At 45.1% G+C, this 20,044-nt stretch overlaps 1 protein-coding gene across 3 annotated transcripts in view; it reads left to right on the top strand.

The window, feature by feature from the left end:
• Positions 1-20,044, top strand: part of IPO8 (importin 8) — a 186,205-nt gene that overhangs the window by 76,412 nt on the left and 89,749 nt on the right. For 2 of the 3 annotated variants that reach the window (XM_038761154.1, XM_038761137.1), the window contains 2 exons: positions 7,297-7,373; positions 15,538-15,654. In XM_038761154.1, coding sequence (XP_038617082.1) covers positions 7,297-7,373; positions 15,538-15,654 — 194 coding nt within the window. The remainder of the gene's footprint in view (positions 1-7,296; positions 7,374-15,537; positions 15,655-20,044) is intronic. The other variant, XM_038761146.1, reaches the window with a different exon arrangement.

The raw sequence follows: 20,044 nt of genomic DNA, 5'->3' as shown, positions 1-20,044 counted from the left end.
ATATATATATATACATATTTGTATTTCATTAAATATTTTCATCCTATCTGTTAAATAGGATAATATATTGAGGACAGTATATATTTATATATGTATTTATTATATCGATATAGTTCATGAAGTTTGTGAATATATTTGCATCAATCAATCAATCAATCAATCGTATTTATTGAGCGCTTACTATGTGCAGAGCACTGTACTAAGCGCTTGGGAAGTACAAATTGGCATCACATAGAGACAGTCCCTACCCAACAGTGGGCTTACAGTCTAAAAGGGGGAGACAGAGAACTGAACCAAACATACCAACAAAATAAAATAAGTAGGATAGAAATGTACAAGTAAAATAAATAAAAAAAATAAATAAATAGAGTAATAAATATGTACAACCATATATACATATATACATATATACATATATACAGGTGCTGTGGGGAAGGGAAGGAGGTAAGACGGGGGGATGGAGAGGGGGACGAGGGGGAGAGGAAAGAAGGGGCTCAGTCTGGGAAGGCATCGAAATTTGGTAATGGTTTGAGGTGTTTGCTATTATACAATCTATGTCAGTTTTTCTTTTGGAGAGCTATATGAAAGTTCTCAGCAAAATATAGGCACAACTGATAAACCGGTAGTATTCTGTTGTATAGGATAATATACTGAGGTCAGTATATATATATTTGTATTTCATGAAATAGTTGCATCCTATCTGTTAAATAGCATAATATATTGAGGACAGTATATATTTATATATGTATTTATTATATAGATGTATTTCATGAAATACATGAATATATTTGCATCGAAATTTGGTAGTTATTTGAGGTAATATATTGAGGTCAATAAATTTATTATTATTATTGTTACTGGAAGCATGGTGGTATAGGGGATAGAGCCTGGGCCTGGGAGTAAGTAGGTCATGGGTTCTAATCCCGCTCCACCACCGGTCTGCTGTGTGACCTCGGGCAAGGCACTTCACTCCTCTGGACCTCAGTTATCTCATCTGTAGAATGGGGATTAAGACTGTGAGCCCCATGTGGGACAGGGACTGTATCCAACCTGATTCTCTCATATCCACCCCAGAGCTTAGTACAGTGCCCGGGCACATAGTAAGTGCTTAACAAATGCAATTATTACTTCACTCATTCAGTCATATTTATTGAGCGCTTACTGTGTGCAGAGCACTGGACTAAGCGCTTGGGAAGTACAGTTCAGCAACAAAGAGGGACAATCCCTGCCCACAGCGGGCTCGCGGTCAACAAGGGGGGAGACAGACATCAAAACAAGTAAACAGGCATCAATATAAATAAATAGAATTATAGATCAATCAATCAATCGTATTTATTGAGCGCTTACTGTGTGCAGAGCACTGTACTAAGCGCTTGGGAAGTACAAGTTGGCAACGTATAGAGACAGTCCCTACCCAACAGTGGGCTCACAATCTGTCATCAGTAAGTATGATTGATTGAATGAATGAATGAATGATCTCTTCATAAAACGTTCTTCATGTCGGGACTTTGGGGAATAAAATTTTTCAAAAATTTTATTTACATTAAAACATGTTTAACTGATGTCTGGGTTGAAACGTGGATAGCTAGATTTTTAAGCCATGTAGAAAATCCTTGATTTAATGTACTCTGTCATATACATGCTTTCACAGATGCAAATCCTTTAATTCCAACTTCCATGTTGAAATGGAATTGAATTGAAATCATTAAAGGAATCTTAGGATTCAATTCATTCAATTGTTTTTATTGAGCGCTGACTGTGTTCAGAGCGCTGTACTGAGCGCTTGGGAAGTCCACGTTGGCAACATCTAGAGACGGTCCCCACCCAACAACGGGCTCACAGCCTAGAAGGGGGAGACAGACAACAAAACAAAGCATGTGGACGGGTGTCAAATCGTCAGAACAGATAGAATTAAAGCTAAACAGGCATCAAGCAGAAACTCCTCACCCTGGGCTTCCAGGCTGTCCATCCCCTGTACAGATTTATTACTCTATTTATTTATTTTACTTGTACATATGTATTCTATTTATTTTATTTTGTTAGTATGTTTGGTTTTGTTCTCTGTCTCCCCCTTTTAAACTGTGAGCCCACTGCTGGGTAGGGACCGTCTCTATATGTTACCAACTTGTACTTCCCAAGCGCTTAGTACAGTGCTCTGCACATAGTAAGCGCTCAATAAATGCGATTGATGATGATGATGATGATGATTAATATAAATAAATAGAATTATAGATATGTACCTATATTATTAGTCTTAATAATAATACCAGTGATAATAAGAATTCAGTCAGTTTGGCTCCTCTTACCTCACCGATCTCCTCTTCTGGACCGTGAGCCCGTTGTTGGGTAGGGACCGTCTCTGTCTGTTGCCAACCTGGACTTCCCAAGCGCTTAGTACAGTGCTCTGCACACAGTAAGCGCTCAATAAATACGATTGAATGAATGAATCCAGCCCAGCCCGTGCACTCCAGTCCTCTGACGCCAGTGTATTCACTGGGCGCCCATCACATCTATCTCGCCTTCCGACCGCTTTCCCACATCCTCCCTCCCCGTCCCTCTATGCCAGACCACCCCTCTCCCTTCTGCGTTGTCTGGTCATCTGGTATTCAATCAATCAATCAATCAATCAATCAATTAACCAATCAATCAATTGTATTTATTGAGCGCTTACTTCAATCCACCATCAGCCCTACAGCACTTTGACACGTAACTTTCAGTTATTCATTTGTTTTCACATCTGTCTCCCCCTCTAGACTGTAAGCTCGTTGCGGGCAGGGAACGTGTAATAATAATCATAATGGCATTTATTAAGCGCTTACTATGTGCAAAGCACTGTTCTAAGCGCTGGGGAGGTTACAAGGTGATCAGGTTGTCCCGCGGGGGGCTCCCAATCTTCATCCCCATTTTACAGATGAGGTCACCGAGGCTCAGAGAAGTTAAGTGACTGGCCCACGGTCACACAGCAGATGCGGCAGAGTCGGGAATCGAACCCAAGACCTCTGCCTCCAAAGCCCGTGCTCTTTCCACAGAGCCACGCTGATGGCATTAAGCGCTTACTACGTGCAAATAACTGTTCTAAGCGCTGGGAGGATACAAGGTGATCGGGTTGTCAATCAGTCGTATTTATTGAGCGCTTGCTGTGTGCAGAAATAATAATAATAATAATAATAATAATAGCATTTATTAAGCGCTTATTATGTGCAAAGCACTGTTCTAAGCGCTGGGGAGGTTACAAGGTGATCAGGTTGTCCCGCGGGGGGCTCCCAGTCTTCATCCCCATTTCACAGATGAGGTCACCGAGGCTCAGAGAAGTTAAGTGACTGGCCCACGGTCACACAGCAGATGCGGCAGAGTCGGGAATCGAACCCATGACCTCTGCCTCCAAAGCCCGTGCTCTTTCCACAGAGCCACGCTGATGGCATTAAGCGCTTACTACGTGCAAATCACTGTTCTAAGCGCTGGGAGGATACAAGGTGATCGGGTTGTCAATCAGTCGTATTTATTGAGCGCTTGCTGTGTGCAGAAATAATAATAATAATAATAATAGCATTTATTAAGCGCTTATTATGTGCAAAGCACTGTTCTAAGCACTGGGGAGGTTACAAGGTGATCAGGTTGTCCCGCGGGGGGCTCCCAGTCTTCATCCCCATTTTACAGATGAGGTCACCGAGGCTCAGAGAAGTTAAGTGACTGGCCCACGGTCACACAGCAGATGCGGCAGAGTCGGGAATCGAACCCAAGACCTCTGCCTCCAAAGCCCGTGCTCTTTCCACAGAGCCACGCTGATGGCATTAAGCGCTTACTACGTGCAAATCACTGTTCTAAGCGCTGGGAGGATACAAGGTGATCGGGTTGTCAGTCAGTCGTATTTATTGAGCGCTTGCTGTGTGCAGAAATAATAATAGTAATAATAACATTTATTAAGCGCTTATTATGTACAAAGCACTGTTCTAAGCACTGGGGAGGTTACAAGGTGATCAGGTTGTCCCACGGGGGGCTCCCAGTCTTCATCCCCATTTTACAGATGAGGTCACTGAGGCTCAGAGAAGTTAAATGACTCGCCCACGGTCACACAGCAGATGCGGCAGAGTCAGGAATCGAACCCATTACCTCTGACTCCAAAGCCCGGGCTCTTTCCACAGAGCCACGCTGATGGCATTAAGCGCTTACTATGTGCAAATCACTGTTCTAAGTGCTGGGAGGATACCAGGTGATCAGGTTGTCAATCAATCAATCGTATGTATTGAGCACTTGCTGTGTGCAGAGCACTGTACTAAGCGCTTGGGAAGTCCAAGTTGGCAACATATAGAGACGGTCCCTGCCCAACAGCGGGCTCACAGTCTAGAAGGGGGAGACAGAGAACAAAACCGAACATATTAACAAAGTAAAATAAATAGAATGGATATGTACAAGTAGAATAAATAGGTTATTTTTAGATTATAAATAGGTTAGGTTATAAATAGGTTGTCCCACGTGGGGCTCACAGTCTTCATCCCCATTTTCCAGATGAGGGAACTGAGGCCCAGAGAAGTGACTTGCCCAGAGTCACACAGCTGACAAATGGCGGAGCCGGGATTTGAACCCATGACCTCTGACTCCAAAGCCCGGGCTGTTTCCACTGAGCCACGCTGCTTCTCTAAAAATAAATGCCAGTGACTGATTGATAATAATAATAATAATAATAATAATAATAATAATAATAATAATAATGTCTGCCAACTCTGTTGTATTGTCCTCTCCCGAGGGCTGAGTACAGCTCTGCACACAGTAAAAGTTCTCAGTAATTATAGTAATAATGATGGTGTTTATTAAGCGCTTACTATGTGCCGGGTGCTGGGAGGTTACAAGCAAATTGGGTTGGACGCCGGCCCTGTTTCTTGTGGGGCGCTCAGTCTCGACCTCCGTTTTGCAGATGAGGGAACTGAGGCCCAGAGAAGTGGAGTGACTTGACCAAGGTCACACGGCAGACAAATGGCGGGGCCGGGATTAGAACCCATGACCTTCCGTCTCCCAGGCTCGTTCTCTAGCCCCTTCGCCGTGCCGCTTCTCTGAAAATAAATACCAGTGATGGATTGATAATAATAATGATGACAACTGTGGTGATAATAATATAATAATGGCATTTATTAAGCGCTTACTCTGTGCAAAGCACTGTTCTAAGCGCTGGGGAGGTTACAAGGTGATCAGGTTGTCCCACGGGGGCTCACAGTCTTTAATCCCCATTTTACAGATGAGGTAACTGAGGCCCAGAGAAGTTAGGTGACTTGCCCCAAGTCACACAGCTGACAAGTGGCGGAGCTGGGATTTGAACCCATGACCTCTGACTCCAAAGCCCATGCCCTTTCCACTGAGCCACACTGCTTCCCTTCCCTTACTATAATAACAATAATAATAATAATAATAATAATAATAATAATAATGATGGTATTTGTTAAGTACTTACTATGTGCAAAGCACTGTTCTAAGCGCTAGGGAGGTTACAAGGTAATCAGATTGTCCCACGAGGGGCTCACAGTTTTAATCCCCATTTTACAGATGAGGTAACTGAGGCCCAGAGAAGTGAAGTGACTTGCCTAAAGTCACACAGCTGACAGTTGGCAGAGCTGGGATTTGAACCCATGACCTCTGACTCCAAAGCCCACACCCTTTCCACTGAGCCACACTGCTTCTCTTCCCTTACTATAATAATAATAATAATAATAATAATGATGGTATTTGTTAAGCACTTACTATGTGCAAAGCACAGTTCTAAGCGCTGGGGAGGTTACAAGGTAAGCAGATTGTCCCACGGGGGGCTCACAGTTTTCATCCCCATTTTACAGATGAGGTAACTGAGGCACAGAGAAGTTGAATGACTTGCCCAAAGTCACACAGCTGACAGGTGGCAGAGCCAGGATTTGAACCCATGACCTCTGACTCCAAAGCCCGGGCTCTTTCCACTGAGCCACACTGCTTCTCTTCCCTTACTATAATAATATTAATAATAATGATAATAATAATAATAATAATAATGGTATTTGTTAAGCGCTTACTGTGTGCAAAGCACAGTTCTAAGCGCTGGGGAAGTTACAAGGTAAGCAGATTGTCCCACGGGGGGCTCACAGTTTTCATCCCCATTTTACAGATGAGGTAACTGAGGCACAGAGAAGTTGAATGACTTGCCCAAAGTCACACAGCTGACAGGTGGCAGAGCCAGGATTTGAACCCATGACCTCTGACTCCAAAGCCCGGGCTCTTTCCACTGAGCCACACTGCTTCTCTTCCCTTACTATAATAATATTAATAATAATGATAATAATAATAATAATAATAATGGTATTTGTTAAGTGCTTACTGTGTGCAAAGCACAGTTCTAAGCGCTGGGGAGGTTACAAGGTAATCAGATTGTCCCACGGGGGGCTCACAGTTTTCATCCCCATTTTACAGATGAGGTAACTGAGGCACAGAGAAGTTAAATGACTTGCCCAGAGTCACACAGCTGACAAGTGGCGGGGCCGGGATTTGAACCCATGACCTCTGACTCCAAAGCCCGGGCTCTTTCCACTGAGCCACGCTGCTACTATGTGCCAAGGTAGATACAATATGATCATAGCAGACACAGTCCCTGTCCCACATAGGATTTACTGTCTGGGGAAGAACAGGAATTTAATTCCTATTTTAGAGATAAGGAAACTGAGGCACAGCGAAGTGACTTGCTTCAAGGGCACACAGCATGCAAACTGTGTAGCAGCGTGGCCTAGCAAACAGAGCACAGGGCTGGGACCTGGGTTCGAATCCCCACTCTGCCGCTTGTCTGCCGTGGGCCCCTTGGGCAAATCACCGCCCTTCTCTGTGCCTCAGTTTCCTCATCCGTAAAACGGAGGTGAAGAGTCTGAGGTCCACGTGAGGCCCTGTGCTCTTTCCACTGGGGCAGACTGTTTCTCGGATTTGAATGGCCTTGGTAGGAAAAGTACGGAAATGATTTTTATCCTAAAAAGCGTTATTCCCTTCGTGAAGTGGCTACCATAGAGGTCGATCAGGTTTAAATTTTTCAGTGGAAGCGGACAATTTCGCGCTCGCGATTCGGACGGGAACAGAACGAAAACCAACCCACTGATCCTCCGGTCCTTTTCCTTTTGCGGTTTACGGCGCAATCATCCCTAAGTACAACATGGTTATCCTCTCCGTGTCGCAGAATAATATTCCTGGGGGATTTGGGGAGCTGTTTTATATGACCAGGTCGCCTTTCAAAAGTTATAAAATGTGAAGTTATAAAATGCGCGGATTGTAACCTGATTCTGTCGTCCGAAATCTCAGATGTGTTTGAAGACTATGCTTCTCCTACGACGGCGGCCCAGAATTTCTTATATACTGCAGCAAAGAAAAGAAAGGAGGTATTTGAACTTTATAACATCTTAACGCACTACAGTCCATTTAAAGTCATTCATTCATTCATTGTCGTATTTATTGAGCACTTACTGTGTGCACTGTGTGCGGAGCATTGTCATATTTATTGAGCACTTACTGTGTGCACTGTGTGCGGAGCAGTCATATTTATTGAGCACTTACTGTGTGCACTGTGTGCGGAGCATTGTCATATTTATTGAGCACTTGCTGTGTGCACTGTGTGCAGGGCATTGTCATATTTATTGAGCACTTGCTGTGTGCACTGTGTGCAGAGCATTGTCATATTTATTGAGCACTTACTGTGTGCACTGTGTGCAGGGCATTGTCATATTTATTGAGCACTTACTGTGTGCACTGTGTGCGGAGCATTGTCATATTGAGCACTTACTGTGTGCACTGTGTGCAGGGCAAAGTCATATTTATTGAGCACTTACTGTGTGCACTGTGTGCGGAGCATTGTCATATTTATTGAGCACTTACTGTGTGCACTGTGTGCGGAGCATTGTCATATTTATTGAGCACTTGCTGTGTGCACTGTGTGCAGGGCATTGTCATATTTATTGAGCACTTGCTGTGTGCACTGTGTGCAGGGCATTGTCATATTTATTGAGCACTTACTGTGTGCACTGTGTGCGGAGCATTGTCATATTTATTGAGCACTTGCTGTGTGCACTGTGTGCAGGGCATTGTCATATTTATTGAGCACTTGCTGTGTGCACTGTGTGCAGGGCATTGTCATATTTATTGAGCACTTACTGTGTGCACTGTGTGCAGGGCAAAGTCATATTTATTGAGCACTTACTGTGTGCACTGTGTGCGGAGCATTGTCATATTTATTGAGCACTTACTGTGTGCACTGTGTGCAGCGCATTGTCATATTTATTGAGCACTTACTGTGTGCACTGTGTGCAGGGCATTGTCATATTTATTGAGCACTTACTGTGTGCACTGTGTGCAGGGCATTGTCATATTTATTGAGCACTTACTGTGTGCACTGTGTGCAGGGCATTGTCATATTTATTGAGCACTTGCTGTGTGCACTGTGTGCAGGGCATTGTCATATTTATTGAGCACCTGCTGTGTGCACTGTGTGCAGAGCATTGTCATATTTATTGAGCACTTACTGTGTGCACTGTGTGCAGGGCATTGTCATATTTATTGAGCACTTACTGTGTGCACTGTGTGCAGGGCAAAGTCATATTTATTGAGCACTTACTGTGTGCACTGTGTGCAGGGCAAAGTCATATTTATTGAGCACTTGCTGTGTGCACTGTGTGCAGAGCATTGTCATATTTATTGAGCACTTACTGTGTGCACTGTGTGCAAGGCATTGTCATATTTATTGAGCACTTACTGTGTGCACTGTGTGCAGCGCATTGTCATATTTATTGAGCACTTACTGTGTGCACTGTGTGCAGGGCATTGTCATATTTATTGAGCACTTACTGTGTGCACTGTGTGCAGGGCAAAGTCATATTTATTGAGCACTTACTGTGTGCACTGTGTGCGGAGCATTGTCATATTTATTGAGCACTTACTGTGTGCACTGTGTGCAGCGCATTGTCATATTTATTGAGCACTTACTGTGTGCACTGTGTGCAGGGCATTGTCATATTTATTGAGCACTTACTGTGTGCACTGTGTGCAGAGCATTGTCGTATTTATTGAGCACTTGCTGTGTGCACTGTGTGCAGGGCATTGTCGTATTTATTGAGCACTTACTGTGTGCACTGTGTGCAGGGCATTGTCATATTTATTGAGCACTTACTGTGTGCACTGTGTGCAGAGCATTGTCATATTTATTGAGCACTTACTGTGTGCACTGTGTGCAGAGCATTGTCATATTTATTGAGCACTTACTGTGTGCAGAGCACTGTGCTAAGCGCTTGGGAAGTACAAGTTGGCAAGTAATAATAATAATAATTATTATGGTATTTGTTAAGGGCGTACAATGTGCTAAGCCCTGTTCGACGCGCTGGGCTAGATGGAAGCTCATCAGGTCGTCCCAAGTGGAGCTCTCACGGTCTTAAATCCCCCTTTTACAGAGGAGGTAACTGAGGCACAGAGAAGGGAAGCGACTTGCCCAGAGCCGCAAAGCGGAGAAGCGGCGGAGCCGGGATTAGAATCAATCAATCAATCCATCAATCAATCGTATTTATTCTTAAATCCCCCTTTTACAGAGGAGGTAACTGAGGCACAGAGAAGGGAAGCGACTTGCCCAGAGCCGCAAAGCGGAGAAGCGGCGGAGCCGGGATTAGAATCAATCAATCAGTCAATCAATCAATCGTATTTATTCTTAAATCCCCCTTTTACAGAGGAGGTAACTGAGGCACAGAGAAGGGAAGCGACTTGCCCAGAGCCGCAAAGAGGAGAAGCGGCGGAGCCGGGATTAGAATCAATCAATCAATCGTATTTATTCTTAAATCCCCCTTTTACAGAGGAGGTAACTGAGGCACAGAGAAGGGAAGCGACTTGCCCAGAGCCGCAAAGCGGAGAAGCGGCGGAGCCGGGATTAGAATCAATCAATCCATCAATCAATCGTATTTATTCTTAAATCCCCCTTTTACAGAGGAGGTAACTGAGGCACAGAGAAGGGAAGCGACTTGCCCAGAGCCGCAAAGCGGAGAAGCGGCGGAGCCGGGATTAGAATCAATCAATCAATCAATCAATCAATCAATCGTATTTATTCTTAAATGCCCCTTTTACAGAGGAGGTGACTGAGGCACAGAGAAGGGAAGCGACTTGCCCAGAGCCGCAAAGAGGAGAAGCGGCGGAGCCGGGATTAGAATCAATCAATCAATCCATCAATCAATCGTATTTATTCTTAAATCCCCCTTTTACAGAGGAGGTAACTGAGGCACAGAGAAGGGAAGCGACTTGCCCAGAGCCGCAAAGAGGAGAAGCGGCGGAGCCGTGATTAGACTCAATCAATCAATCAATCGTATTTATTCTTAAATCCCCCTTTTACAGAGGAGGTAACTGAGGCACAGAGAAGGGAAGCGACTTGCCCAGAGCCGCAAAGCGGAGAAGCGGCGGAGCCGGGATTAGAATCAATCAATCCATCAATCAATCGTATTTATTCTTAAATCCCCCTTTTACAGAGGAGGTAACTGAGGCACAGAGAAGGGAAGCGACTTGCCCAGAGCCGCAAAGCGGAGAAGCGGCGGAGCCGGGATTAGAATCAATCAATCAATCAATCAATCAATCAATCGTATTTATTCTTAAATGCCCCTTTTACAGAGGAGGTGACTGAGGCACAGAGAAGGGAAGCGACTTGCCCAGAGCCGCAAAGAGGAGAAGCGGCGGAGCCGGGATTAGAATCAATCAATCAATCCATCAATCAACCGTATTTATTCTTAAATCCCCCTTTTACAGAGGAGGTAACTGAGGCACAGAGAAGGGAAGCGACTTGCCCAGAGCCGCAAAGCGGAGAAGCGGCGGAGCCGGGATTAGAATCAATCAATCAGTCAATCAATCAATCGTATTTATTCTTAAATCCCCCTTTTACAGAGGAGGTAACTGAGGCACAGAGAAGGGAAGCAACTTGCCCAGAGCCGCAAAGCGGAGAAGCGGCGGAGCCGGGATTAGAATCAATCAATCAATCAATCAATCAATCAATCAATCGTGTATTGAGCGCTTACTGTGTGCAGAGCACTGTACTAAGCGCCTGGGAAGAATCCCAAGCCTGGGCTCTTGCCGCTAAGCCGCACCGCTTCTCCTTCTAATACTCTTTCTCCAATAAATCACGAAGACGCTTTTAATATTAAGTTTTAGCCAATCAGTACTATCTTTTAGACTGTGAGCCCACTGTTGGGTAGGGGCCGTCTCTATATCATCATCAATCGTATTTATATGATATATATAAATCTATATACATACATATATACATATGCATACATCTATACATATATCTATATGTTGCCAACTTGTACTTCCCAAGCGCTTAGTACAGTGCTCTGCACACGGTAAGCGCTCAATAAATACGATTGATTGATTTTGTGTGCGGAAAGCTGAATTAAGCGGTCGGGAGAGGGTGATGGAATGAGTAGACCCTTGGAGTGCAGTCACTAAAAGAAATTTCAAAAGGCGGGACGAATTAAAATATAAAGGAATGGTGCATAAGTTGGGATTGTGAGTACTTGAATGAGAAGCAGCGTGGCTCAGTGGAAAGAGCCCGGGCTTTGGAGTCAGAGGTCATGGGTTCAAATCCCGGCTCCGCCAACTGTCAGCTGTGTGACTTTGGGCAAGTCACTTCACTTCTCTGTGCCGCAGTTCCCTCATCTGTAAAATGGGGATGAAGACTGTGAGCCCCCCGTGGGACAACCTGATCACCTTGTAACCTCCCCAGCGCTTAGAACAGTGCTTTGCACGTTGTAAGCGCTTTATAAATGCCATCATCATCATCATCATCATTGAATGCTGAGGTAATAATAATACTAACGATGGTATTTTTTAAGCGCTTACTCTGTGTCAAGCACTGTTTTAAGCGCTGGGGGAGATATAGGCTAATCAGGTTGGGCGCAGTCCCTGTCAATCAATCAATCAATCAATCGTATTTATTGAGCGCTTACTGTGTGCAGAGCACTGTACTAAGCGCTTGGGAAGTACAAGCTGGCAACATATAGGGGCGGTCCCCACCCAACAACGGGTTCACAGTCTAGAAGGGGGAGACAATCAATCAATCAATTGTATTTATTGAGCGCTTACTGTGTGCAGACCACTGTACTAAGTGCTTGGGAAGTACAAGTCCCGCATGGGGCTCACAGTCTTCACCCCCGTTTTACAGATGAGTGAACCGAGGCACAGAGAAGTGAACTGACTTGCCCCAGGTCACACAGCAGACAAGTGGCGGAGCCGGGATTGGAACCCAGATCCTCCTGACTTCCCGGGCCCGGGCTCCCTCCGCTAGGCCACGCTGCTTCCTTAAAGTTTTAAGGAAGTGCTCAAGAGGCAGATAATAATAATAATAATGTTGGTATTTGTTAAGCGCTTACTATGTGCAAAGCACTGTTCTAAGCACTGGGGGGAACAAGGAGATACATTCATTCATTCAATTGTATTTATTGAGTGCTTACCGTGTGCAGAGCACTGTACTAAGCGCTTGGGAAGTACAAGTTGGCAACATATAGAGACGGTCCCTACCTAACAGCGGGCTCACAGTCTAGAAGGGGGAGACAGACAACAAAACAAAACATATTAACAAAATAGAATAGGAGATGAGGTTGTCCCATGTGGGGCTCACAGTCTTCATCCCCATTTTACAGATGAGGGAACTGAGGCCCAGAGAAGTGAAGTGACTTGCCCAAGGTCACACAGCAGACGTGTGGGGGGAGGCGGGATTCGAACCCAGACCTCCGACTCCCAAGCCCGCGCTCTTTCCACTGAGGGTGTAAGGTGGGGAGAATGGAAATCAGTGGTGGAAGACTTTCTTGGGAAGATAGGATTTCAAAAGGGCTTTGAAAACGGTCAGTTGGGAATGAAAGAGAAGGGAGAGTTGCAGATGGTGAACAGAGGAGACCGAGGCACAGTCGCATTCAATCGTATTTATTGAGCACTTACTGTGTGCAGAGCACTGTAATAATAATAATATCAATGGCATTTATTAAGCGCTTACTATGTGCAAAGCACTGTTCTAAGCACTGGGGAGGATACAAGGTGATCAGGTTGTCCCACTGGGGGCTCACAGTCTTCATCCCCATTTTACAGATGCGGGAACTGAGGCCCAGAGAAGTTAAGTGATTTGCCCAAAGTCACACAGCTGACAACTGGCAGAGCCGGAATTCGAACCCACGACCTCTGACTCCAAAGCCCGGGCTCTTTCCACTGAGCCACGCTGCTTCTTAGCCACACTGCTTCTTAATAATAATAATAATAATAATTATGGCATTTGTTAAGCGCTTACTGTGTGCCTGGCACCGTACTAAGCGCTGGGGTCGATACAAGCAAATCGGGTTGGACACAGTCCCACATGGAGCTCACAGTCTCCAACCCCATTTTACAGATGAGGGAACTGAGGCCCAGAGAAGTAAAGTGACTTGCCCAAGGTCACCCAGCAGACAAGTGGCAGAGCTTACTGTCTAGAGGGGGATTATCAAAGTGTTTAAGAGGCACAGACTCACCCGCATGGAGAAGGCAAATAGGGGAAGCATAAGAGAAGCAGCGTGGCTCAGTGGAAAGAGCCCAGGCTTTGGAGTCGGAGGTCATGGGTTCAAATCCCGGCTCCACCAATTGTCAGCTGTGTGACTTTGGGCAAGTCACTTCACTTCTCTGTGCCCCAGTTATCTCATCTGTAAATGGGGATGAAGACTGTGAGCCCCCCGTGGGACAACCTGATCAGCTTGTGACCTCCCCAGCGCTTAGAACAGTGCTTGGCACATAGTAAGCACTTAACAAATACCAACATTATTATTATTATTAGGTTAATGATGACATTTATTAAGCGCTTGCTATGTGCAAAGCACTGTTCTAAGCACTGGGGAGGGTTCAAGGTGATCAGGTTTTCCCACGGGGGGCTCACTGTCTTAATCCCGCTCACAGAAGCAGCGTGGCTCAGTGGAAAGAGCCCGGGCTTTGGAGTCAGAGGTCATGGGTTCGAGTCCCGGCTCCGCCACATTCATTCAATCGTATTTATTGAGCGCTTACTGTGTGCAGAGCACTGTACTAAGTGCTTGGGAAGTCCAAGTTGGCAACACCTAGAGACGGTCCCTACCCAACAATGGGCTCACAGTCTAGAAGGGGGAGACAGACAACAAAACAAAACATATTACCAAAATAAAATAAATAGAATAAATATGTACAAATAAAATAAATCAATAAATAGAGTAATAAATCCGTACAAACATATATACAGGTGCTGTGGGGAGGGGAAGCAGGTAAGGCGGTGCTGTGTGACCTTGGGCAAGTCACTTAACTTCTTTGAGCCTCAGTTACCTCATCTGTAAAATGGGGATTACTACTGTGAGCCCCACGTGGGACAACCTGATCACCTTGTATCCCCCCCAGCGCTTAGGACAGTGCTTTGCACATAGTAAGCGCTTAACAAATGCCATCATCATTATTATTATTATTATTATTAATCCCCATTTTGCAGATGAGGGAACTGAGGCCTAGTGAAGTGACTTGCCCAAAGTCACACAGCTGACAGTTGGCGGAGCCGGGATTTGAACCCATGCCCTCTGACTCCCAAGCCCAGGCTCCACTGAGCCAGGCTGCTTATTCTTGTATTTGTTAATTAATGAGAAGCAGCGTGGCTCAGTGGAAAGAGCCCGGGCTTGGGAGTCAGAGGTCATGGGTTCGAATCCCGGCTCTGCCACTTGTCAGCTGTGTGACCTTGGGCAAGCCACTTAACTTCTCTGTGCCTCAGTTCCCTCATCTGGAAAATGGGGATTAAAACTGTGAGCCCCACATGGGGCAATCTCATCACCTTGTATCCCCCAGTGCTTAGAACAGTGCTTTGCACATAGTAAGCGCTTAACAAACACCATTGTACTCTCCCAAGCGCTTAGGTCAGTGCTCTGCACCAAGTAAGCACCAAGTAAGCACTCAATAAATAGAGAAGCAGCGTGGCTCAGTGGAAAGAGCACGGGCTTTGGAGTCAGAGGTCATGGGTTCGAATGCCGACTCCACCACACATCTGCTGTGTGATCTCGGGCAAGTCACTTCACTTCTCTGGGCCTCAGTTACCTCATCTGTAAAATAGGGATTAAGACTGTGAGCCCCACGTGGGACAACCTGATCACCCTGTATCCTCCCCAGCGCTTAGAACAGTGCTTTGCACGTAGTAAGCGCTTAATAAATGCCCATTATTATTATTATTATTATTAATAATAAATGCCAGCGATGATGAAGGCAGGAGAAAATGAGAGACCGCAGAGGAGGAGGAGAGAGGCCGGGGCTGGATGTGGGGATTTGGGAATCCTCCGCAAAGAGGTGGTATTCGAAGCCGTGGGAGCGGGTGGAGAGGGAGAATAGAAGGAGGCCCAGAAATGAACCTTAAGAGACGCCCACGGATAAGGGGGTGGGAGGCAAAGAGGGTGAAAGCTGGTTAAAATCCTTCTTCCCAAGAGGGCACGTTATAAAAGCATCCTGAAGTTCATATTGACTCAACTCAATCCTTCTTTTCCCCCCCCGCCCCCCCTTTTCATTCTCCAGGTGTTGCCCAAAATGATGGCGTTTTGTTATAAAATCCTAACAGATCCCAACTTTGACCCCAGGAAGGAAGACGGAGCCCTGCATGTCATAGGATCCTTAGCCGACATTTTGCTGAAGGTCAATTTCGTGCCGATATTTCCCCTTTCTCTCTTTAACATCCCAACGGATAAGGTTTTCGGATGGGTTCCATGTGGGAAAATGTTCGGATGCCATTTAGAGGACCTCCAGATTGGGAAAGTGGAGACTAATTGGCGGGTGTCTCTTTCACTCAGTTCCGTACGGAACGAGGTCTAAAATTGATAATAATAATAATAATAATAATAATAATAATAATAATGATAGCATTTATTAAGGGCTTACTATGTGCAAAGCACTGTTCTAAGCGCTGGGGAGGTTACAAGGTGATGAGGTTGTCCCAGGTGGGGCTCACAGTCTTCATCCCCATTTTCCAGATGAGGGAACTGAGGCCCAGAGAAGTGGAGTGACTTGCCCAAAGTCACCCAGCTGACAAGGGGTGAAGCCGGGATTCGAACCCATGACCTCTGACTCCAAAGCCCGGGCTTTTCCCACTGAGCCACACACCACCATATAATGATGGCGTTTATTAAGCGCTTACTACGTGCAAAGCACTGTTCTAAGCGCTGGGGAGGTTACAAGGTGATCGGGTTGTCCCACGGGGGCTCACAGTCTTCATCCCCATTTTACAGATGAGGTAACCGAGGCCCAGAGAAGTGAAGCGACTTGCCCAAAGTCACACAGCTGACAATTGGCAGAACCGGGATTTGAACCCACGACCTCTGACTCCAAAGCCCGCGATCTTTCCACTGAGCCACGCTGCTTCTCTAAACTCTGTGTGGGTGGGTGGGGAAAAACAAACAAACAAAAAAACCCCAATAAAATGTGAGGTAACTGAAAAGTTTTGATTCAGTAGTTTCAGTGTTTATCTCTAAAGTCGGGAGGACCTGGGTTCTAATCCCGGCTCCTCCGCAAGTCTGCTGGGTGGCTTTAGTCAAGTCACTTCTCTGGGCCTCAGTCACCACATCTGTAAAATGGGGATTAAGACTTATGTGGGACAGGGATTGGGTCTAACCGGATTAATTTGTACCTGCCCCAGTGTTGTAACAGTGCTCGACACATAGTAAGCACTTAATGGAGAAGCAGCGTGGCTCAGTGGAAGGAGCCCGGGCTTTGGAGTCAGAGGTCATGGATTCAAATCCCGCTCCGCCAATTGTCAGCTGTGGGACTTTGGGCCAGTCACTTCACTTCTCTGGGCCTCAGTTCCCTCATCTGTAAAATGGGGATTAAGACCGTGAGCCCCCCCCGTGGGACGACCTGATCACCTTGTAACCTCCCCAGCGCTTAGAACAGTGCTTCACACGTAGTAAGCGCTTAATAAAGGCCATTATCATTATTATGAAATAATTAGTGCTTTATTTGGCACTTCCTGTATTTAACACTGCATTTAAAACTTTGCAAATGAATGGAAGAGTTCTCGTTCAGAAATCCCGCCTTTTGGCAGTAGAATAATCACCACCGGTTTTCATTTCATTCATTCATTCATTCAGTCATATTTATTGAGCGCTTACTGTGTGCAGAGCACTGTACTAAGCGCTTGGGAAGTACAAGTTGGCAACATATAGAGACGGTCCCTACCCAACAGTGGGCTCACAGTCTAGAAGGGGGAGACAGAGAAAAAAAGGTTCCGGGGGCTACAACAAGTTGAATCTTAGACGATGATAGCCTTTAGGTGGGTGTATAGTTAGATAATATATATGTTATATATGTATAACATACATAACATACATATATATATGTATATATGTATATATGTTTGTACATATTTATTACTCTATTTATTTATTTTATTTGTACATGTCTATTCTATTTATTTTATTTTGTTAGTATGTTTGGTTTTGTTCTCTGTCTCCCCCTTTTAGACTGTGAGCCCACTGTTGGGTAGGGACTGTCTCTATATGTTGCCAATTTGTACTTCCCAAGCACTTAGTACAGTGCTCTGCACATAGTAAGCGCTCAATAAATACGATTGATGATGATGATGATGATAATATCAATCGTATTTATTGAGCACTTACTGTGTGCAGAGTACTGTACTAAGCGCTTGGGAAGTACAAATTGGCAACATATAGAGACAGTCCCTACCCAACAGTGGGCTCACAGTCTAAAAGATAATAATAATAATAATAATAATGACATTTGTTAAGCTCCTGTTATGTGCAAAGCACTGTTCTAAGTGCCGGGGGAGATTACAAAGTGATCAGGTTGTCCCACGGGGGGTGGTCACAGTTTTAATCCCCATTTTAAAGATGAGGTAACTGAGGCCCAGAGAAGTGAAGTGACTTGCCTAAAGTCACACAGCTGACAATGGGCAGAGCCGGAATTTGAACCCATGACCCCTGACTCCCAAGCCCGGGCCCTTTCCACTGAGCCACGCTGCTTCTCAGATAGACGTCCTAAAAGAAGACTTTAACAACCCTTCCGAGTAGCCTCATCATAGCTCGGGGGAAAAAAACTCTTCCTTCTGTCCTCTGAAAATCTCCCCTGGCTAGAGAAGTAACATGGCTCAGTGGAAACAACACGGACTTTGGAGTCAGAGGTCATGGGTTCGAATCCCGGCTCCGCCAACATGTCTGCTGTGTGACCTTGGGCAAGTCACTTAACTTCTCGGAGCCTCAGTTACCTCATCTGTAAAATGGGGATGATGACTGTGAGCCCCACGCGGGACAACCTGATCACCTTATATCCCCCCCGTGGCGCTTAGAACAGTGCTTTGCACATAGTAAGCGCTTAACAAATGCCATTATTATTATTATTATTATTTATACCTTCATATTTCTCTTTCAACCCTCAGGGGAGAGGACGAGGTACTGCTCAGCGACTCCTTCATTAAAGTCTTTGGGGAAGGCAATCAATCAATCAATCATATTTATTGAGCGCTTACTGTGTGCAGAGCACTGTACTAAGCGCTTGGGAAGTACCTTCTCTTCTCCCGGCTCAATAATCCCAGTTCCTTTCATCTTTTTTGGCTAGAATCTCCGGATGCATCCTTTAATCGTTTTTTGATGGTCCTCTCTGGACCCTCTCAGCCTCTCCAAGAGGAATTTAGGATGGAGTTGGCCCTATATTGCTCGCTTGTACTCAATCAATCAATCAATCGTATTTATTGAGCGCTTACTGTGTGCAGAGCATTGGACTAAGCGCTTGGGAAGTCCAAGTTGGCAACATCTAGAGACGGTCCCTACCCAACGGCGGGCTCACAGGCTAGAAGGGGGAGACAGAGAAAGAAACCAAACATATTAACAAAATAAACTAACTAGAATAAATATGTACAAATAAAATAAATCAATAAATAGAGTAATAAATATGTACAAACATATATACATATATACAGGTGCTGTGGGGAAGGGAAGGAGGTAAGACGGGGGGGATGGAGGGGGCTCAGTCCATTGTACTCCATTCCCGGTCAGCTGTGGTCCCCTCAACCTGGCCCTGCCGGTCTCTTCCTGGCCTCATTTGGGATATTTCCAAGCGCTTAGTCCAGTGCTCTGCACACAGTAAGCGCTCAATAAATATGATTGAATGAATGAATAGCTTTAATTCTACTTTTTCTGATGGTTTTGACCCCTGTCCACATGTTTTGTTCTGTCATCCGTCTCCCCCTTCCAGACTGTGAGCCCGTTGTTGGGTCGAGACCGTCTCTCTATGTTGTCGACTTGTACTTCCCAAGCGCTTAGTACAGTACTCTGTGCACAGTAAGCACTCAATAAATACGACTGAATGAATGAATGAATATTTGTTTTTTGTCCCTAATTTTCTTCTTGTGTATTTCATTTCACCCAAGCGCTTAGTACAGTGCTCTGCACACAGTAAGCGCTCAATAAATACGATTGATTGATTGAATGAATAGCTTTAATTCTATTTTTTCTGATGGTTTTGACCCCTGTCCACATGTTTTGTTCTGTCGTCCGTCTCCCCCTTCTAGACTGTGAGCCCGTCGTTGGGTCGAGACCGTCTCTCTATATTGTTGACTTCTACTTCCCAAGCGCTTAGTACAGTGCTCTGCGCATAGTAAGCGCTCAATAAATATGACTGAATGAATGAATGAATATTTGTTTTTTGTCCCTAATTTTCTTCTTGTGTGTTTCATTTCACCCAAGCGCTTAGTCCAGTGCTCTGCACACAGTAAGCGCTCAGTAAATACGATTGATTGATTGAATGAATGAATATTTGTTTTTTGTCCCTAATTTTCTTCTTGTGTGTTTCATTTCACCCAAGCGCTTAGTCCAGTGCTCTGCACACAGTAAGCGCTCAATAAATACGATTGATTGATTGATCCTCTTTTCATCTGACGACTGTTCGAGTCAGTCTAAGTTCTCTCGAATCCCGTCTTCCTCTGAACGTCGGTGGGATCTGTGAAGCTCTGATCTTTTTATTCCTGTCATCCTTGAAAGTGATGATAATAATAACAATAATGATGGCATTTGTTAAG

This window comes from Tachyglossus aculeatus, chromosome 2 (assembly GCF_015852505.1).
Source record: "Tachyglossus aculeatus isolate mTacAcu1 chromosome 2, mTacAcu1.pri, whole genome shotgun sequence".
In the NCBI taxonomy this organism is placed as follows: Eukaryota; Metazoa; Chordata; class Mammalia; order Monotremata; family Tachyglossidae; genus Tachyglossus; species Tachyglossus aculeatus.
The sequence above is the reverse complement of the archived record's forward strand: the minus strand, read 5'-3'. Positions and strand labels throughout refer to the sequence as shown.